We start from the raw sequence: 23,016 nt of genomic DNA, 5'->3' as shown, positions 1-23,016 counted from the left end.
TTATCACAAAGGTTGTAATGGGATGTGCTTTATCTGATATGAATCGGGAACAAAGTAATTGCTGTTGTTGATTGCTTTGGGTTTGAGTACTCTTTTTCCTTACTAGGTTTTTCCCATTGGGTTTTTCTTAGTAAGGTTTTAATGAGGCTCATTCCTTTGGCTCGGCTTGGTTCCCAAGGGGGTTTTAGTTTTTGGGGTGTTTTGATCTTATAGACTTACCTTGAGAGGGGTGTTCTCTTGGAAACTTTTACTCATTCAATAATATTTTTGTTTTCAAAAAAAATATGGTAAGTATATATGAATAACTGAACAAGTGTGAGTAATTAAGTGTCAAAATATACAATATGAATAGAAAAAATACTAACCACTCACTGTTATGAGAGTATTTTTTGCTAGTGGGAGACAATTGACTTACTTTATATTTTCGTCTTTTAAAAAAGAATTGGACTTGACTTAGAAAGAGTTTAGGCCTTGAATTCCCGGAAGCTTCAATATTGACTGACTTGACATCTATCTATATATATCTATATATATATGTAAAGCACACTTGTGTTTTTGCATGCAATTAATGTATTAAATCATAAAAGCTCACATACCTTTATATTAAATACATTAAAAAATAAAAAATTTAATAAACTAAAAACTGAAAAAAATTGTATTATAAAAACTTATTCAACTACTTATATTAAATAACAACATTCCTAGACTAAAAATTGACTTGAGCTTTGCATTTGACAAATTTAAAAAATAAAAAAAACAAAATAATATTTATTAATAAATAATTTAGATAAAATACTTTTAAAATAAAAAAAATTCTATCAATATATATCTATCTATATTGTACTTGGGGCTCTTATTTCCCAAAGTAATTATTTATATATATATATAATATTTGGTTTTTCCAAAAAAAAATATCTATCTATATTTATCTATATCTATCTATCTATATCTATATCTACATATCTATCAATATCTATCTATATATATATATATATATGTAAAGCTCACTTGAGCTATAAGTATTAAATGCATTAAACAATAAAGTTAAAAAAATTAAATTTCTATTCAACTTTCAAATATAATGTAACTTTTGAAACATCTCAATCATTTTGTTTTTTGACTTTACAAATGCCAATATGATGTAACCTTTGAATTAAATTATAATTTTTTATTAAATACATTAAATATAAAGATTGAAAACTGAAAGAAATTAACTAAAGACTATTTAGCTACCTATACTAAATAATACAAATATTTCTTTATTTTAGGAAAAAAATCATCAAGTATAAAAAAATACATTAAATCATATGGCAGTACTATATATTAAATAGTAAAAATAGAAAATACATTAAATAATAAAAAACTCATGTTTGTGTTAATTGTATTATCAATTAATTATAAATTTCAGTTACTTATAAGAAAATAGTTTATCCAATATTAATTAAAAAAAACATAGAATATTAATTATCAATCATAAATTGAAGGGGAGAAAATTAATATAAAACTAAGTAATATTTTGATATAAAAAAATATTGAGAGTTAAAATTAATTATAATAAATAATATTTATTAAAAATAATTAAGAAAAAGTAGTCTTTAAATAAAAAATGGCACTCTATCGGTATTTACCGTTAACTATAATGTGTGAGTATTCGTTGAAAAAATTCTTAAAATATAATTTTTGATTTATTATATATTAGTAGAAATGTCTTGAGAAAGAATAACATAGTAAAATAACTATGACCAAAGTTGAATAAATTTAAGTCTAATAAATAATTCTTTACACTAAAAAATCATTTCTTATTATAAAAAGTTAAAATTACTTTATTGTGGATATAAAGTGTAAAAAATATGTCATTATAACTTATTTATGATATTAAAAACTTAGTACTTGAATATATTTCAAATTCACATAATGAATTTCTATATTTTCAAATGAATAAAATATTAAGACTGCTTCAATACTAATTATTTAATATCAATTACAAGAGTCTAGAGAGAAATGCACGGTGTTTAATAACAAAGTTATTTCTCTTCAACATATATGAGACTATTGCTTGGTTTGTGTGTTTTGGTGGGTCAAGGGGAAGTGGAATGATTGTCGATATGATTTGGAACAGTTTGCTAGAGGCTTTGAGCGTATTGAATGGCCATGAAAACAAAAGATGCCATGAACAATGTATTGGCCGGGAGTCAACGTCAGCCACTGTTTTGAAGTTTAATGTGGATGGGGCGTCGAAAGGGAACCCAATGGTGAGTGGTATTGGCATGGTTTTGAGGGATCAAGAAGGGGAGGTTTCAGATTACTTTACAAAAAGAACTAAAATGTTGTGGGCTTTTGACGAAGGTTCAAGAAGTGTTACATGCTTTGTTATTTTTCCAGCAATTTAAATTTTCAAATGTGGTGGTTGAGAGTGATTCCTTCTTAGGGTTGGATGAGTGTCTAGGGGAGATAGGAGGTCAAGAAAATTGGAACATGTATTTAATCATATAGATCATTAGATGTCTATAATTCAGTGTGTTGGTGTGGTGCATGTATTGCGTCACTCTGACAAACTTTTTGGCAAATCAAGGGTGTGGTAGGGAACAACAGATATGAGTATGTTATGATCAAATGCAATTATCTAAATAAGAAGGTTGTTCTCATTTTTATTGTGTTTCAATACAGTTTTCTTTTTAAAAAACTATCAATTATTAAATTTGAGTAAACTCGAATTCTATTCAATGAAATGTCTCACCTCCATTATTATTTAATTTATTATATTATATGATTACACATATTTTAATATTTATATATTTATTAAAACTATAATAATCATATATTATTTTTAAAAATTATAAATAAACCCGTGCAACGCACGGGTATAATTTCTAGTATATAAGTGAAGCACACTTGAACCATTACATTAAATGCATTAGTAAAGATTGCATGCATTATAATGCAATTAAGTAATAACAAATTATCTTTGTAATAAGTATATTAAATAATAAAATTAAAAACTGAAGAAAAATTGTATTGTCAAAAGCCATTCAACTACCTACATTAAATATTCACAAAAATATCTATATGAAATAATAATATTTATAATTTTTAAAAAATAACTTGAGTTGACAAATATTAAGAATTAAAATTAATTAATTAAAAATAATATTTATAATTAATTATTTTAGATAAAATAGATTTAAAATTAATAAATATTTGTTATTAAATAATTATTGATAGTTTTTTTTTTACAACATAACTCATATTATTGATTGCCATAATTTAGGCTAAACAAGAAGATTCTACAATCTGAACAAAACCTGCTCCTCTAAAGAGTGCAAATGAAACCCCTCCCTATGACCACAAAAAGACTTTGAGATAGGGCCTCATTAAAACCTTCCTAGGAAAAATCTTGTGGGAAAAATCCTAAATAAGGAAAAAGAGTACCAAAATCTCAAATTGGTCATCCCTTACATAAATCTGAACAACGGCTTCCCAGTTGCTAAGTACATATAACCCAACTACATGCTAAAGTTCTGGACCAACAATTTGAAGCAAGACAATTTCTGATCCCATTGCACTAATTATATCCTCCATATGGAGCTGTCATCGACCATTCCAATGAACCATGCTAAATCCCCATCTTCATAACCATTAAAAAAAACAAAGAGATCCATGAACTCCCCTTCTGTCACGTATCTCCCATAGTGCAGCAAATAAAAATCCACCAATCAATACAGTACTACTCGCAGGCATTTGTAACATTACCTGCAATACTTTTACCCTTCAACACCAGAGAAGAATTTAGCCATATCAGTAATGAATTGCAGCAAGGCAATTGATCTACATATAAAACGCCATCCCCTTGCAGCAGCAATATATTAGTAACAGAATATATCAACTACACATCTGCCACAGCACCACTCTTCCATCCCTCCCACTCTTGGCCAAAAAATCAGCGACCTCATTACGTCCCTTAGGAGATGCCTGACACCTATACAATTCACTGAAGATAAAAGCTGGTCAATTTTATACAGTAGTTGGAAAAGCCTCCATGGTCTCCGCGCATTACTTCCCACCCAACCAACTGCTACTTTCGAGTCTCTTTCGATGACTACCGTTGTAATATTAAACTGCTGGCAGAACAAGAGAGCGTGATAAATTGCATGTACCTCCGCCTCAAAAGCCCACATCTGACCCACCTCCAAAGCAAAATACCCCAGTGCTACCCCCCCGATAATCTCTCAACACCCCCCCCCCCCACACCACTCCTGCCTGGACTTCCCAGTGAAGACCCGTCCACATTAAATTTCAGGATTGGCTCAACGGGAGGAACCCACTGCTGCACCGGACGTACCTTCTTATTTTTAGGCATCGAAATATGCTGGATTCCCATGACAAATTGACTTGCACTGTAAGGACAATGATGCCACCAAGCTTTCACCCATCCTGTGATACGAGCAATATGCATATCCCAAACAGCTTCAGCACTAAATCCCTTATCATTAAACACCATATCATTGCGCTTCACCCACACCGACCAGCACAACGCAAAGGGAGTCATATCCCACAAGACCCCATCAGACTTAACCTTCAGCTCTGGCCACAACAGCAAAAGGTCCTTTACTGATTGAGGCATGACCCAGCAATTGCCTTCTCTCTTTATGACTTCACACCACATTTGCCATATCACCTTGCAGTACAGAAAAAGATGAGATGAGGACTCTAATTCTGCCACACACAACCCACAAACCCCCTCATCTGGAAGGCTGAAACCTCGTGACAAAAGGCCAGCCTTAGTTGCCACTCGGTCCAGTTGCAATTGCCACAAGAAAGTCGATACCTTTGCGGGCACCATTTTTCTCAATTGTCTTGAGACCACCCAACCAGCTTCTGTAAACTACTTTTCTTCCAATGCACTGCATAAACCCTTCACCGAATAAATACCCATCTCATCCCCTTTCCAAAACAGCTTGTCTGATCCACCCTTTGACGCGAAAGGCTGTAGTAACTGACACCGAATAATTATTGATAGTTTTTTTTTGATAAAAAGCAGCTGATGTTATTAATCGAAAGTAGCAAAGTTTACATCAGCAGTTTGGAAAGGCTCCAATAAAGCTGGGCATTCCTCAAGCCAAACATTACAAAAATTAGAAAGAGCAAACTTAGCTAAACAATCCGCAGCTTTATTAGCAGTTCTACGGATGAGCACAAATTCGAAAGAACGAAATGACGAAAGCATATTATAACAATCAGCAATAACCGAGCCCAAATAAGATCTATCCTTCCCTTTACGTTGCCAAGCACCATGAAGAACATCACAATCCGTTTCAAAGACAACAGCCATAAACCCCAAGTCGATTGCAAGCATCATAGCCCACCGGAGAGCCAAAGACTCTGCAACTGCAGCTGATGAAGCCCCTTCTCGCTTCGCGGACGCGCAGGCAAGGATCTCCCCACGCGAATTCCGAGCCACCATCCCAAGACCCACCCCCTCCAAAGCTTTATATGACGCATCTGTGTTAATCTTCACCACCCCAACACTTGGAGGTTGCCAAACATTCCCAGTACCAAGACGGTTAACATGAGCAGCAGACACAGGAATATCTGGCTCCAAAGGCACCACACGCATAGAGTTTGCACGCACCAGGACCTGCTCCAAGGTTAACCAACGATCATCAAAGACCCACATGTTACGCCGTGCCCACACCGTATACAACATCGTAAGAACGACATCCATCACCCACTCATCATCCAAAGAGGCTAAACGCATCAACCAGCTTTCAAACGTAAACCCAGCAGGACAACCCTCACGAAAGTCCAAAGGAAAAGGTGAGCGGAGCCAAACCGGAACAACCGTGGAGCAGAAGAAAAGAGCATGCTCTAGAGACTCTTCAGCCTCGCCACACATTGGACAAATCACATCAACATCCACTCCTCGCCGCCGCAAAGCCACACGGGTAGGAAGAAAACCATGGCAAAGGCGCCATGCTAGCTCCTTACACCGAGGCACTGACTTCCCCCGCCACACACTCTTCCAAACAGCCGCATTACCATGGCTACCTGAAGGAGCTGCACCGTTTACTTCCTCAGACTCCATAATGAAGCGGTAAGCTGACTTAGTAGTGTAAAAACCATCATGAGTAGCACCCCAAACCAGCACATCATTCAGAGATGACAAAGATAGGGGAATTTGCAGGATCATAGAGGCCTCATAAGATGAGAAAATATGACGCACGAGACCCTCCTTCCAGCGCACACGATCGTGGTCAATCAAATCAGCAACAGAATGAAGCATAGGTGCCACATTCCTACCCGAGACCACCTTAAAATCACCAGCAACTGGAACCCATCGATCCTCCCAAACCTGAACCTGCTCACCCCTACCAACCTTCCAGAAACAACCCCGATCAATCACCCAACGAGCTTCAAAGATACTCCTCCAAGCATAGCTGGGGCGGTAGCCAAGCTGAGCCTGATGAAGAGAATTGCGCCTGAAATAGATAGCTTTGAACACACGGGCCATCAACGAATCCTCACATGTCATAATACGCCACCATTGCTTTGCTAACAAAGCTGTGTTAAAAGCTTTAAACGACCTGAATCCAAGACCCCCAATAGCCTTAGACTTTGCCAGCCGCTCCCACCTCATCCAATGCATACTCCTAGTAGATACATCTCCCCCCCCAAAAGAACCTACTGATCATTCTCTCAATCTCCTCACAAAGTGAATTTGGAAGAGCAAAGCAACTCATAACATAAGTCGGTATTGCCTGAACCACTGATTTAATAAGAACCTCCCTACCAGCCTTAGACAACACCCTCTCCTTCCAACCTTTAAGTTTCTTCCAGACTCGCTCCTTGACAAAAGCAAAAACCTGAGATTTGGACTTCCCAATGATGGTTGGAAGACCCAAATACTTGTCATAGCTCTCAACAGCCTTCATACCCAACAGCCCCACAAGCTCATCAATTCTATTAGAACGCACATTACGGCTAAAAGAGAGTTGACACTTCTCAAGATTGATTTTCTGGCCAGAAGCCTCCTCATAAAACTTTAAGATGGAAGAAACCACTGTCGCCTCCTCCACAGTTGCTCGAGTAAAGATTACACTGTCATCAGCAAAAAACAGGTGAGAAATAATAGGGGCCCCATGGGCCAATCGTGCACCATGCAAAGATTTTACTTCCACAGCCCGTTGCAGCATAGCGGAAAACACCTCCCCACAAAGGATAAAGAGATATGGAGATAGCGGATCACCTTGCCTCAACCCTCTATGTGGCACAAAAGGAGAGGAAGGTTGTCCATTAACAAGCACAGAAAAAGTCACAGACACCACACACCTCATCACCAAGCCCACCCAACTCACCGGGAACCCCATTTTAAGCATCACACTCTCCAGGAAATTCCACTCCACCCTATCATACGCCTTCGCCATATCCAACTTTAAGGCCATCAACCCCTTATTCCCCGTTATTCGCTTCTTCATGTAGTGGAAACATTCGAAGGCAATCAACGCATTATCCGTAATTAACCGATCCGGAACAAAAGCACTCTGAGCCTCCCCCACAATATCAGACAAGATCTCCTTCAACCTATTAGCTATGCACTTAGACACCAGCTTGTAGATCACAGTACACAAACTAATAGGGCGGAATTGACTAGCATGACCAGGTTTCTTCACCTTAGGAATCAGGGAAATCAAAGTGTGATTAATAGAAGCAGGAGACATACCATCATTAAGAATAGATAGAACAAAAGAAAGAACATCCTCTCCAACAATATCCCAAAACTTCTGATAAAAAAGAGCAGGAAAACCATCAACCCCCGGGGCCTTAGTCGGATGCATTTGTTTCAAAGAGAAGCATACCTCCGCTCTGGAAAAAGGGGAGGACAAGATAGCTCGATGCCGGTCAGAAAGATGACCCCGAACCAAATCTGTGGCCTCCTCAATTTTGGTAGGATGAGAGGTGGAAAATAAATCAGCAAAGTACTCCACAAAAACCCGAGCTATATCGACCTGTTTGTCAAAACACCCTCCATGATCATCCCGAATCTTGGTAACACGGTTTCTAGAGGATCTTTGAGTAGCCTTACGATGAAAAAACTGTGTGTTTTTGTCCCCATGCTCTAGCCAAGAAGCTCGGGACCTTTGAGACCACCACATCTCCTCAAGCTTCAACAACTCATTCAATTCCTGCTCAACCGCAAAGATCTCCTTACGGACCTCTTCCGTGCGATCACTAGACTGTAGGGCAGTGAGCCGCTCTTGCAACCGGCGAATATCTCTCTTGAAGTGGCCAAATTTCTGGTTACCCCACTCACCCAAGCTAGAACCAAGGGCCCGTAAACGAGCAGCGAGACCAAGTTCACCCCTGTCCCATACCGAGTGCACCACCTCCTGGCATTCAGACCACTCGGAGAGCCATAATTGTTCAAACCGAAACTGGCGCTTATGGCCTTCATTAACAACGCTGGGAGAGACATCAAAGAGAACCAACAGAGGGTTATGGTCTGATTGGTAACGGGGCAAATGCTTGACCTGTGAAAAATTCCACGACACCTTCCAAGACTGATTTATAAGAGCAAAGTCAAGTCTTTCATTAATCGTATGAGGCAATAACCTGTTGTTAGACCAGGTATAAGGGTCGCCAAAGAAACCCAGGTCTTCCAATCCACATTCTGAGAGCGCATCGTGAACAAGCTGTAAATGGGCCAAGTTCACCGGCTCACCACCTCTCTTATCCTCCGAGGACAAGACATCATTGAAATCGCCACAACAGAGCCACGGGCTACCATCTGCAGGCTTCAAAGAATGTATTAAATCCCAAGTTTTCCATTTATTTTGAGTCTCCGGGAAACCATAAAGTGCAGAAACCTGAGCAAACTGCACATTCATCACAGATGACTCCATAGGAACCAAAAAATTAATATGATTGGATGAGGAAGAAAGAATTTGGACACTCGCCTCCTCACGCCAAAACAAACACAGACCACCCCCACGGGAATGGCCACGACAACCTACTGCAAAGACATTAGCAAGGACCCCACGTCGACGCATACGCTGCATCTCCGTTACCGATTTACGTGTTTCTGACAAGAAAATAACATCGGGATCTTGTGTGTGGATGAGCTTGTGAAAAGCCCGCACTGCCTCTAGGTTCCCAAACCCACGGCAGTTCCACGATAAGAGTTTCATGGCTGTCGGCGGAGCTGACCAGCAGTCTCCGCCGATATAGCATCATTAAGTAACTTCTTTGGTGGTTGAACAGTATCATCAAGCATCATATCTGTTGCACTTCGTTTCCTATTATTCAAACGTTTGCCAAAGGTATCTTCTCCTTCTTGTTCTGTACTCATCGCTCCCTTCATCTTGTTGTCCAACATATATGACACTTCCGAGAGGTCCTCTCCTCCCTGTTTCGCATGCAGGTCGACATTACGTGAATCAGACGCTTCAGATACCACTGGTGACTGGCGTTGTTGCTGCGCTGGCTGTGGCCCTTTGTCCCAGCCACCTTGAAACGATCTACTTGTCTCCGCCTTGATCCATGGCCCAAACGGAAGAGGAACCTTCCCATCTCCCTCATGCTGCTTGCCCACTAGACAATCCTTCATGAAATGGTCCAGAAGTCGACATTTATAGCACAGATTGCACAGGCGCTCGTACTTGAAGCGAACTGATAAAGGATCTTTAGGTCCCCGACCTAATCTCTTTCCACGCTTAAGAGGCTTAGTGACATTGACAACCACCCTAACACGTAGGAAAGCTCCGCCTCGCCTAGCACTTGATCCATCCCACTCAATAAAGCCACCCAGATAGTCACCCAAGAGCTTTGCCAACTCCGCCGTGTGTAAACCTGCTGGAAGATCATGCACTTGGACCCAGAACGGGGTGACATCCAGGGGAACCGTTGCTGGGTTATCATCCACCTGCAACTCCTTCAACACCAAGACAAACTTATCAAAACTCCAAGGCCCAGCACGAAGGATGCGATCACGATCCCGCACACTTGCGAATTTGAAAACATAGAGATTTGTAGCCCACTCTCTAATCTCAAACTTCTCCTTTGTCTGCCACAGATTGAAAAGAGAGTTTGAAAACACCCTAGGATTCACAGGGAGACGGTTATGCACCCTCCCTACCAGCCAAGCATCCGTAGACGCAGCAGCACTTTCCAGAACATGCGTAACATCCAACAACTCATTCTCATCATCTGAGAAAACGATCTCCTTCCCATCATCCATAGTTGACGGATAGCAAGAGATCACTACAGGAGAAAATCCAGAAATAGCAAGGGCCCCACGACAGGCAACACTGAAACCCAGGAGCCGCCGTACAGAAAGGTAAGGAAAAGGTTACGTCAGCCGCCGCACGGAAACCCTAGCAGAGAGTCCATCCATCTTATTGATAGTTAAAATTATGATAGAGTAATTTTTCTATTTAACTACATATATGATGATAAATAAATTAAATATATTAAAAACTAAGTTAATTAAATTAGGAGATATATATTAAATATGTTATGCATGTCAAGTTAGTTATAAAAAACAATAGAATAATTTAATTAAATTTATTTGTCAAAATAGTTTAATTTTAAAATTTTTGTTTAGTTATAATTTTTATTTAAAATATGTTTTCTAATAATATTTAATATGAGTTTATAACCTCATATGAGGTTTATCATTGTTGCTAGAGTAGTTTTTCTATTTAACTACATATATGATGATAAATAAATTAAAAACAACTAAGTTAATTAAATTAGGAGATATATATTAAATATGTTATGCATTTCATGTTAGTTATAAAAAATAATAGAATAATTAAATTAAATTTATTTGTCAATATAGTTTAATTTTAATTTTTTTGGTTAGTTGTAATTTTCATTTTAAATATGTTTTCTAATAATATTTAATATGAGTTTATAATCTCCTATGAGGTTTATCAGTGTTGCACTCATCTAAAATAGACTAAGAATTTAGTATGCAATGAAGTATTTAATAAAGTTCCTAAATGACATCATATTTGATATAGCTACAATATTTCTTCATTGATAAAAAATAACAATCATTCTTAACCAACTTTTACTTTTGCACATTATTATGCTACACGAGCTTAAGAATCTTTTTTATCTAAGTCCGTATAATTTATTCGTGTTAACCACATGTATCCTCTACTGAGGGAATCATATTCTACTCAAGTGTAGTGAAAGTTACAGGTATATCATAAAGTGCATTCCTTAAGGACGGAATTTCAGGGATCCAAAAAGTTAATTTTAACCATTGTAGTAGACATTCATTAGGTGTGTTTTTAAATTGTCTTATGAGGTTTTATAATTTTTTACTTTCTATAAAACTATAAAAATTTATCGAATAAGATAAATTATTATCTTAATTCATAATTAAGTTAAAAATATATATGCTCTTACAAGCTGCATATTAACTAATTAAGTTCTCATTATGCAATAAATAGTATAAATTTTATGTGTCACTGAGAATATGTTTCGACATAAAACTTTCATTAGTACACTTCCCATAAAGTTTCAACTAAAAACACTACTTTTATGGTTAAAACATGAAAGCAAGAGATAAATACCACTTTATAAAAGTCTTTTAACTTTTGTAGATGATTTTACACAAACACAGACTTACTTATTCAGCTCTAATTATATGTTTTCATCATTTACTTAATATTGAGAGTGCATTACTATTTAAACATATAATCACCAAATAAATTGAAAATAATTTTTATTAAAGAAACATAAAATATAAAATATGTGCTTTAATATACTAAAAAATTAATCCAAGACGGGTAGCTCAGTTGACAACGCAGGCTGAGTGTGTGTGAAAAACTCTCGAGTTCAATCCCCACATAATATACTCTGGGAGGATGAGGAGCCTTAATTGTAACTAAATATCGAATCTATCGATATATCAAAAAGGGTGACCGGTACCAAATGTTTATTAAAAAAAACTAAAAAATTAGCGTCCAATTATATTTTTATTGAGCTTCATTAATGTAATTACATTACATATTTTATCATATTTTTAATTATCTACTATTCAATAATTTTTCATATAAATTATTTTAACAAATAATAGACACATAACTTAAAAACAAACCCGTGCAACGCACGGGTTTAATTTCTAGTATATAGAAAAGCAAATTTTTTTTTACTCTTCTTCAGTGTTCATAATTTCATATTGACCCATTGAACCTGCTCTCTAAACTAAATAAATTTTATCTGATTAGTTGATGATGAATAACTTAATAGTGCAAGTGAATTGCTACTTGAAATTAGGACTCATAGTGGTGTTCCTGGTTTCTTCAGTGAAGTGTGAACTGTGAGAGTTTGCTTATAGTGATATAAAACTTATTTTACTTATATATAAATTTATTAAAAATAAGTAACTTATTTTACTTGTAGTGATAAAGTAATAATATACTTACATCTGTCTTTCTCTTACATATCATTTTCACTCTTTTTTCTTTCTTTTTATACATTTTCCGTCATATCACATATTATATCTTTTAACAACTCTCTCTTATCTCTTCATTTCTCTCTCCACCAGGTGGAGAGGTGTGGAAGAAACATTTTTGGTAATGACATAAAACTTACCTAAAATAGAAATTTTTGACCCAATGAGCGTCGGTTGTATTGCTAAAAAGTGAATGTTTGATTTCTATAAGCCGCAAACAAAGTATTCTTCTTCTTCCTTTTTTTTTGCAAATTCCTTCTTCCTCCTTAAAGAATTCTTCCAATAACTAGACTGACAGACCCTCAAAGGAAAATGGGCCTGATGGACTTGTGTGGCAAATATTCACTATAGATTGGATTAGTTTCAAATCTACAACACTCGTTATTATTATAGAAAAAAATTGAAATGATATCTTTTTTTTTTCCAAAAAAAAATTGTGCTACGTCTATAGTTAAAAAAAAAACCACACATTAATATGACATCAATAAAATTATTTCATCACCAAACGCTACCTTATAATCTTATATGAGTGTTTTCGACAGACATGACACAATTTTATTTGTGTGACAAATAATAAAACATCATTTAAAGAGATAATTTATATTTGTGTAGTAGATAAAATTACATGAGCACGCGCACAGTCAGAAGCTGGTCCGGCCAACCAACTCTAGCTTTAGGAGGAAAACGCACATTATACCTACGAGAGCATCCATTTCATGAGTTGAACTGGCTATGCTCCTTGCTGCAGGAAAAAAGGAACGAGATTATGTATGCTATGTAGCAAATAGTTTTAAAAGATTGATATATAGTACTCTCTCAGTTCCTAATTCCTAATTATAAGATTGATTAGGCACAATTACGCTTATTAAGAAAATATGTAATGAAACTAGTTAATGTATTGATTTTAAAAAGGTTATATAGTCTATCACTATCTCTTTAATGTTATCTAAGTCTCTCTTGTCCCCTAAAGGTTAGCTCAAGTGGTAAGAGTTAGAGGACATAAGGGTTTGAGATGGTGAAGGGTCTAGAGTTCGAACTTTGAGGAAGATTAATTTATTCAGTTTATTAACAACTAACATTTTCCTATCAACCAACGGGTGGTTGGTTCAATTGGTACATGCTTGATTCCCTTTAAGCAAGGGCTTGATTTCGAGTCTTGTGGATGGAAAAAACCTCTGCTGGGAGAGTTAGCCTCACCATGATGTGGATGTTCCCGGCTCGAACAAGATTACTTCTAAAGGAAGACACCTGTCTTACACACAAAAAAAGCATTTGCCTATAAAAAATATCTAACTCTCTCTTAATAAATGCAATGGATAAATATGGAAAAAGATAATGATTTTTTCATGAAATTAATAGGGGGTCTCATATTAAGGGAGACCAATTTTTTTAAAGGAATTATAATTAAGAACATAAACAATACACAATATAATAAATTTCAAAATGCAACTCACACTCACTTTGATGGAGGTGAGAGTTATCTCTGCCCAAGATAGATTACAAATCCGCATACTGAATTTAATGTGTCTCTAAATTTCTTCTTAAATTCAACGTGGATTCACGTTAAAGCATAATATTAAAATCATGCTTCTTCTATTTAATTAATTCTAATGTAATAAATTCTAACTTTTCAGTTAGTTGATGCATTGAGATATGTGACATTGAATTAATTGTCAACCCAAATATGCACTTCATACATAGAAATATAGAATGGTACATGGATGGGCTTTTACAATAAAATATACTTTTAATCATTTTTTTTTGAAGATATATTTTTAATCATTAAGTATTGCAAGTTTTCAACATTTGAGGATTTACCAATTGGAGATAACTTTGCAGGTTAATTTGTTGTGAATAAATTACTACTACAACTTTGCGGTGCTGCAATTAGTAGCATAATGTACCATGTTTTATATTCTAATACTTTTTCCTTGGTGGGAAAACACTTCATTAGCTGTTCTCCACATTATTCACTAGCAACTTCCCCTCCTTTCATCACCATCATCTCAATCCACCTCTTGTAGGACTAAGCTAATGAAGTCTCAATATAAGGCCCTAACCGTAGCACTGGCATAAGGTGCTTCTAAGTTCTAACAATGCCAAGACATATGAGCGTAATTCAGACTGGATTGAAGGTGGTTGGACCTACGCCACAAGAGCTCTCCATCTTTGTGCAAACTATTAAAAAGTTTCTCCTTCTTTATCACTGAATCTTAGTTATCTGCTCAATGCTCCTCAACAGTCAAGTTCAATTAAACATGAGTCCAAGCAGCCAATGTGAAAATGAAGATGCAAAATTTGGGCCACATAAGTCCAATTTAACCTCAGGTAGCATGGGTGTGAGGTGGCAGTTGGGTCATGCGTGTTGGGATAAGTTCATGCTTGTATTGGATATGACCGGTTTCTTCGCCAAATCTAATTAGAGTTTTCGATTTTCTGACGGGTTCTTGTTTGATTCTCACCAATTTTGAGATTTATCAGTTTTTTTTTTTGAAATGGATCGATCACTTGACGAACTCTTGGTCCAATCAGTTGGTCCGGTCTAGATTTCAAAACTATACCCCCAACAAAATGACACTGAACACTAACAAATTATCAACCTAGTCCTTATTTTTCAAGCAACCTGCCAAAAGGTTTATGAAATTATGCTTGTAAAACTTCATACCAAACGTTTAGCACTAAGACCTTTTCAACAGCTTCAATCCAAGCTTGGGATATTTGGTCTGCATATTCCAACTTTTGCAGTAGATGCAATTCCTATACTCTACTATATATAAAGTTAACTACTGAATAATGTAAAATACAGAAATCATTATGAATTTTACTTCCACTTTACCTACAAGACTTCCTCTACTTTCTTCTTCTTCTTCATAGTTTCAACACCATCCACCCTCCTCACTTATCTTTTGCCAAGTAGGCAGGCCAGTGTAGCTGGTTGAATTTTATGGACCACACACTCTTTGTGAGATATGACATTTAATTTTGGTCTATCACTACCAAAAAAAAAAGAAAATTATAGTGAAATACACGTAGATATCAGATAGTTTGCAGAGATATACATGTATGCGTCATGTTATCTTTTTATCCTTAATAGATGAATGCCATTTTAGATTATCTTTGTTTGGCATGCCTTTTGTTATATTTAGTTTCTGAAAATTTTGTCACACATAAAGGAATAGTTCCTTTGAAGATGCCTAGCATTCTCTAATTGCAACGCTTATGGACCATTAGCTCTTAATATTTGCAATCGATAACTGCAACATAATGCAAAAGAAACTGGAAACCACTAATAGTAATGATGACTTTATAAACAGTCCAACACCACTGATCTCAATTATGATAGTCTATACAACACTAAGTTACCAATATCTACTATAACTTATCAAATTAAATCTAAGTACAAAATGAGCCATTTCATTTCTTCAACTGAATCAATGACCATAGTAGTTACTACTAAGCCAAACATAATGCTTATTAAATTGTGAGCTGGCTCCATTATTTATTAATTACCTTAAAGGATATTTTTATGTGGACACACTGTTAGGAACCCCTCTGCATGTAACACCAGGTCCAGAGCTAGGTGCAAGTAACTCATAAGGCAACACCCCTGCACCACAACGGTTCCTTAGATTCCGGTCGGAGTTCCTACTATCAATCACCTTCTCTATCTGCTGGATCTGTGCAGAGAAGTCGTAGAATGCCTCAACGATATCAGCATCACCGGACCAAACTGATGGCTGCTGCCGCTCTCCCAAGTACTCCTCATCAGGTGAGTGAGTAGAGAGAGTGTCAATTATAGCCATGTATTTTGAAGCCTGCAACACACTAGGCAGTGCATTCAGAAAATACTTCTGAGGGTCAGCTAGGAAACTTGCATATTCAGGGTCACCTTCTTCTGGAATTAATCTTCGCATCATCGGGGGACGATTAGGCACATAACCACCATAAGGATACTGTCCAAAGTTAAGAGCAGCATGCTGTGCAGATGCATTCCAGATCAAAATGGAGAGGACAGAGACAAGATTCTCACTGTTGTTCAATGTGGGCCACCAGCTCTCATGCCTCTTATCAGCATGTCCCACATTCACTGACTCAGAGTACCAAGCTTGTAGCTCCCTATCATTGCTTATCATGCTTGAATGTGGGTAGTAATAGTTCACATAGGTACGAATCCAATTTTCTATTGCAGACCAGATTAGTATCCCATCTTCTGCATAAGGGTAGTCTTTCATTGTGAGCTTTAGACCATGTGGTTCTGTTGGGTCAGGCACTGCCATTCCCCTGCAATGTGAAAAGAGAGAATCTTTGTTAGATTTATTTGCTATTAGATACACCAAATAAAGCAAACACCAATTGCACGCCAAGAAAAATGTTAAGTCTCTTTACAATAAAAATCAAGTTGGTAAAATTTACCAAGATTCTAGGACATTTTACCTGCGGATGAGATCTGCAGGGAGGCTATCCATGTCAAAGCGCCACAAGTTTTTGTAAGCGGCAGAACTAACCTCCATGCAGTAGCGACCGGGAGTGAAGCAAGACTCAATGATACCATCCGCATTGATCAAGCTCTGGCGAGCCAAGGCGTTGATCTCCAATGTGTACCTCATGTGTGGATCCAATAACTTGAAAATAGGATGCATAGCACTCAAATGCCGATGAGCCGCCAATATAAATGGTTCCGTGCAGGCGTGTGTGCGTAACCTATATACAATTGAGCAAAGAAAATTAAATTCAATCAAGTTAACCAACAAGATTATACTTCAAATCACTGACAGATACATGAAGATTTTGATCTTTGCTTACCAATGGTTGACGAGTTGGTGCACCCCAGCATCATTGGAGCAGACATGGGCCTTGGCAAGCATCCAAGTCCAATTAGTAGTTGCATCTACAGCAGGGGTAACAACACGTTTTGATCGCGAACTTGGTCCAGATGGAGGCAAGCTAAGTTCTATAGCCACAGGCTTCAGAGTGCCAAGAGGAGTCAAGTAATAGATGGTTCGGGTAGCATATGATTTTCTACCATCCAGGGCATTAATCCTTTCAAGAAATGGAAGGTAGACATCATGATAATCAACAATGAACAGCTTATTTTCATCTATTGCCTGCAAAAAAGAAAAAGAAAAATTTAGTGAATGAAGGTAAAGTATTATAAGAACACAAGGTACTTGATTACATAACATGGTTATTAAATTTATGAAGGCTTTGATGGGTACCTCTTGAACAGTCATGCCATTAAGTTGGCTCAAAATGTGCTCTTCTTTAAGAGCAGACTCTAGTGGACCATACACTTCAGGGTCTAACTTGCTAACAGGTGGAAATACTTCAAGCTTCTCAATGGTAACAGGGTTAACTCCAGCTATGGCTTGGCGGGCAAATTCGTCATCTCGCAGCCAGGCAAATCTGTCCTCTGCAAGTTAGACATGTGAGATCATTAGTTGAATAAGAAAATCATATAAGATATCAGCTTGAGTTCAAATATCAATTTACAATACTAAACCCACATGTGAAACATTTAAAATAGCAATTGGATGCGGATTCCAAAAGTTCTCCATATAATAATTAAAAGTTAACACACTCATAAAGGTATATATAATTAAAGGAATAAGATCATGCAACCTGGCAACTGACAAGGATAACTTCTTTTGGTGAAATTCATCTGACAAACACTAAAGGCCAAATAACATTTTGCAATTGAAATCCCATTCTTATTGATTCCCCTAGAATTGCTTAACTTACTATCTGTTGAAATTAGCTCGTAATCAAAATCTTACTGTGTTTATGTAAAAGAAAAAAGTCAAATTGTGTAGCCAAATTTTCTAATTGAAGGAAAAGGCAAGAAATTGACATAATAAGATCCTACTCACTTTGTATGATCAAGGGAGTATCATATTTAAGAAGTCCCTGGCTGGATTCTTGGATCTTGGTCACAACTTTTGGTGGGAGTTTCTTCAAAAGGTCATCTTGTAACCCCAACTTAATGAGCAACCCTTTACTGTAAAGGCCATCAACATCTGAGAAATCATTGAAGTCTTGATTGTTAACAGAAAGGCTCGCCTTAAGGCTCGGAATTAAGCTATGGAGCACTGCCTTAAGCCTCTTCACAACAAAGGTGTTCTGCTTAGACTCCTCAAATCGTTCATCTCTTGGTACATACATAGGCTGTGGCTTCTCCACACGACTCTCTGAATACATATCTGCAACACCCGATCAAATTTGGCTTAGTACATGTTTGGAAATTTTTCCACAATTAGTTCTGAAGCTATCAATTCTTAGGAAGCTTCTTGATTTCAAAATTGATTATGAGGAACAAAAACTGATCCAATCCATAACATAGTGTTATTCTGCATTACATCAAGGTCACCTAAATTCAATTTTCACCAAACTAGTGAATACCCTCTTATAAATAAATAAAAAATGCACAACAGTCTGCAATACAGATTTCCAATTTTTTACACACAATTGAAAGTTGTAAATAACATAACTCTTAAAGATGATAACATGTTTTTGTGCAACATTTGTAGTGAAATATTTCCTTCCATTTACTATCATTACCTGTATCACTTGGTTCACGGCCAGTGCGACACCGTCTTGGGTATGGATACATATCAGATCCTCCAAGAACTGGTCTAGCAAGGTCAACTCCTTTATCTGGATTTCCCAAGTCATTGTATATCTCATAGTCATATATTCTGTCAGATAATTTTCTAGCTCCTTTGCCATCACCTCTGAGATTTCTCAGCTCTTTCTCCCTCAATAGTCTTAACCCAGCAGGGGTATCTCCAGGTAAATAAGGCTGTTCAAATAATTCAACAAGAAAATAAACAAATTATAAACTTTTATTATACCAAAGTGAAAGGAGATTATAATCATAATTAATTTGTTACTCCCTTTCATCCTTTTTAACTTCTACTACAGTTTTAGAAGATTTTTTTTATCATAGTAATTAGATTTTAGCATCACATTCACCCTCAGTGGAAGGGCATCAAATTGAACTGTAGTTGATATGTTATTTCATAGGTGCTTGGTTTGGCCCATGAATAGACAAAAATATATGGTTCCATGATCCATTCCTTTTTTAAGGTTCAGCTTTTGTCTGTTTATTAAGGTAAATGATTTAAAACATATAATGATATAAATATAAAAATCACATGTTACTTTTTATCAAAAAAAAGAAAATCACATGTTACTAGTAGTTGGCACTGAAAAAATAAATGGACTTTGGGTAAAAAGAACTTTTAGATATTATTGTCCTTTTCAAGATTCTTCAAAATAAGAATAAATATTGCTTTGACCGTATTTCCACGTTCAAAATGGAACAATTAAACAGTCAGAAAAAAAAAACATTAAATTATTGCCATATTGGCTACTGTCTATTTCATGGGCCCAATCATCATGACAGGAAAATTTAATTTAACGAAATAAACAGATTATTACTTATAATAAACAGATTATTACTTATAATAAACAAGTGTTGAAACTTCAAAGATAGATTAATAGATTAATTAGTACCTTGTTAGAAAAGAAAATTCTCTTTCCAGGATGATCTTTTCTTGCTTGAACCCACGAGTTGCACGGGAAATGGACTGCACCACTTGCAAATCCTTCAATAGTAATATTTTCCAAAAAGAACTCTTTCTGGTGATTGTTTATCACAGTAATTGCTCCTGGTTCACCAAAATTGGAGTCCACAATGAATTCAGCTGTGTAATTTACTCTCTCTGCTTTGATGTTGGATTTCTTTGCCCAATCCTTCAACACTGCTTCCTTACTCTTCTTTGCAGCTTTGGTTTCTGAATTGCCAAAAAAAATAAGTACCCATTAGGGAAATTATACTAGAAAATTCAAATTTATTCCAACTAACATCAGAAAAATTAGCTTAGAAAAAAAAAATGCAAAATTATTTGTGTATTAAATTACTATCGCAATTCTAACCCCAACCCCAGGTGTAATTAATGTCAAGCATATATGACTCCTAGGAATCCAGCTCTGAATTTAAGGTTCAAACAGTCATTTTTTACCAATGTAACAGACCACTTTTTACCATTGCAACATAAACTACCTCCGCCTCGAAAACCAATTAGAAACCTAAAATTAAGGATTATTGAAAGTGATCATGTTTAGAAATTAGGGAAATCTTACTTGGATCAATTTCAGTGCTGAAAAGCTCAAGAACAACGTTCCTGCCAATCCTATCAGTTAAAGCATCAAGCTGTTTGGCGATTGATTCTTTGAAATCCTCTTTGATCTTGTTCCTCACTGTGACCACAGCTCTGACCTTGAATTTGACCGGTTTGTCTTCAGGAACAGGAGGAGGCAGAGGAGAAGGTGAAGAAAATGATGAAAGAGGAGCAGAGGATGAGGATGAGGAAGATGAAGAAGAAGAAGACCCCTTCACCAAATCCTCACTGATAGCAGCAACAGGGAACTTGGAAATCTTCCTGAATCTCACCACTCTTCTGTTATCAAGAGGAACCAGCTGCGCAGGGGTGATCAAGAACCCGCTCTGCTTCTGGTGAAAACTGTTGCGTAAGGGAGAAGATGAAGAAGTAAACAAGGATCTCTCTAGCAATGAAGAACCCATGATTTCATTCACTGTGTTTTTCTCTTTGCTTTCTCTGGATTTTTTCTTCTTCTTCCTCTGTTCTGTGCAATGAAAGAAAGTGGAACTGTTGAGAGAAGGCTAGTGGCGTGTTTGGTGTCGGTTGAAACTTGAAATGGAATTAGCTGGCTCTGAATTCTTATATATAACAGAGAAGAGAGGAGAATTGATTTAAATAAAGGTGACAAACATGAATAACCTTTCTTATTTAACCGTCCACATTTTCCAACTCAAAAATGCACATAATTAAAGCCATTTATGTAGGCTTAAACCTGCTTTTGTCCTTGAAAATATTGCAAATGTTAGTTTTAGTGTCTAAAATGTTTCTTACATCTAAAATATACATTGCCATTAGATTTTGCTTATGAGACTCACAAAATGATGATTCACTCTCCTTAGCTAGTTTTTTTTTTTGAAAAGATTCTTAGCTAGTTGTTTTAACTGATTTGGCTCGCGAGATCTATTAATTTACACAACTTAGTGTTATCTAGACTTTGCACATAAAAAACACATGTGATGTAAGCAAAACTCAATGTTAATATGACCGAGTTGTGTAATTAAATGGGTCTTACTGTACTAAATTAGATAAAAAAAAATTAAACACTAAATATGACGGTTGAGTCATCATTCGATGAGTTATGTAAGCAAAACTTAATACACTAAGAACTAAAACAGATAACAATATTTTTTTTTAAGTTTTAAAAATTAAGAAATATCATATTTTTTCAAGGATCAACATCATATTAAGTGGAGCACTTTTTTCCTTGATATAAACATGTGACTCTCCTTTTTCCAATGTAAAAATCAAAACATGTGACTCATGAGCCAAAAACATTTTTTACCTTTTTGATTAATTTTTAAAAAATATTTAGCCTATTGCTTAATTTCGGAGACATTTGGATTTTTTTTCTTCACTTCAAAATGTTCAAATTCTATGGCCTAGTGAGTCAAATTCAAACCGAGGTAGAGAATTCCAAGTAAAAAAACGCGGTGTTAAAGAAGCTGCACAGAAAGTGGGTCATTGGTCACACACTCACACGTTATGTATCAATGCTTCTCCATGCTTATATATTTTTTGAAATTGCAGTGGTACCCCTGGAACTTGAAATTTGCAGATTTGATAAGAACAAAACAATATTGCAGAAATTCATGACCGGTTAAAGCATAGATAGAGTTGGTCACTTGAATATGCATGTGTATAGTACTTTCACATTTGTACGTTTCCATTTAGTGGAATGGACTCTAACAAATTAGATGAACAAGACCAGAAATAAAGTCAAATTGAATTCAGCCCTACGTGTGATCAGGATATCCTTTTATATATACACATAAGAAAAATGAAGTTGCACTTATAATATTGGACGGTGTGTTACTTATGATCTACATTTTATATTGAATTGCATCACAATATCCATAGTTAAAGCAATAAAAATATTTCTTTGTTTTCTCATGTATAGCATAGGTCATCTATATATATAAAGCTCACTTGAGCTATAAATATTAAATGCATTTAACAATGAAATTGAACAAAGAAATTTGAATCACAATAGTTATTGCTTTAACAATGAACGTCTGGTCTTCAGAACTTCTGACTCCGGTTCTTCAGTACCTCTTGAGAGCTTCTATCTTCAGAACTTCTGAAGGATTTGTCACTGTTCTGAACGAACATGGTGAGCTTTAGAACTCTCTTTTGGTTACTCTTGGGTCTTCATCTTCTGATTGAATTGACTTGGGTCAGAATCAGAACGTGTTTGTCACAACTACAAAAGACAAACGTTAGAGTACCATAATTGTTCATCCTCAAAAACCTTAAATGTAATCATCAAAATATAGAGATGCAACCATTGATCAAATCTTGATCTTACAGGGCCTTCTCATATTCAATGTTCTTCATATGAGGGAGAAGACCGGCGGCACAGCTGGCTGAGGCGAGGGCTTAGTTCATGGCGAG

General features: G+C 36.1%; 2 protein-coding genes across 2 annotated transcripts; both read right to left on the bottom strand.

Moving 5' to 3' along the window:
* Positions 1 to 3,566: 3,566 nt before the first annotated feature.
* Positions 3,567 to 4,840, bottom strand: LOC130744842 (uncharacterized). The gene is made up of 3 exons (XM_057597003.1): positions 4,340 to 4,840; positions 3,751 to 3,766; positions 3,567 to 3,625 (listed from the first exon to the last, which is right to left on the bottom strand). The coding sequence occupies exons 1-3, from the start codon at positions 4,838 to 4,840 to the stop codon at positions 3,567 to 3,569; spliced, it is 576 nt and encodes a 191-aa protein (XP_057452986.1).
* A 10,910-nt stretch (positions 4,841 to 15,750) lies between these two features.
* On the bottom strand, positions 15,751 to 21,200 carry LOC130746449 (linoleate 13S-lipoxygenase 3-1, chloroplastic-like). Its single transcript, XM_057599077.1, has 8 exons — positions 20,606 to 21,200; positions 19,976 to 20,256; positions 19,019 to 19,259; positions 18,331 to 18,660; positions 17,680 to 17,873; positions 17,267 to 17,568; positions 16,898 to 17,164; positions 15,751 to 16,744 (listed from the first exon to the last, which is right to left on the bottom strand). Exons 1-8 carry the CDS (start codon positions 21,045 to 21,047, stop codon positions 15,988 to 15,990), a joined length of 2,814 nt encoding a protein of 937 aa, XP_057455060.1. The 5' UTR covers positions 21,048 to 21,200; the 3' UTR covers positions 15,751 to 15,987.
* Positions 21,201 to 23,016: the final 1,816 nt, after the last annotated feature.

This window comes from Lotus japonicus, chromosome 3 (assembly GCF_012489685.1).
Source record: "Lotus japonicus ecotype B-129 chromosome 3, LjGifu_v1.2".
Classification (NCBI taxonomy): domain Eukaryota; kingdom Viridiplantae; phylum Streptophyta; class Magnoliopsida; order Fabales; family Fabaceae; genus Lotus; species Lotus japonicus.
The sequence above is the reverse complement of the archived record's forward strand: the minus strand, read 5'-3'. Positions and strand labels throughout refer to the sequence as shown.

Coding starts and splice junctions, on each gene's coding strand:
- LOC130744842 (XM_057597003.1), bottom strand. CDS start 4,840: ATGGTGCCCGCAAAGGTATCGACTTTCTTGTGGCAATTGCAACTGGAC.
- LOC130746449 (XM_057599077.1), bottom strand. CDS start 21,047: ATGGGTTCTTCATTGCTAGAGAGATCCTTGTTTACTTCTTCATCTTCT. Junction 17,569..17,679: donor ATGGCATGACTGTTCAAGAG/GTACCCATCAAA, acceptor TCTTTTTTGCAG/GCAATAGATGAAAATAAGCT. Junction 17,165..17,266: donor CACCAACTCGTCAACCATTG/GTAAGCAAAGAT, acceptor AATTGTATATAG/GTTACGCACACACGCCTGCA.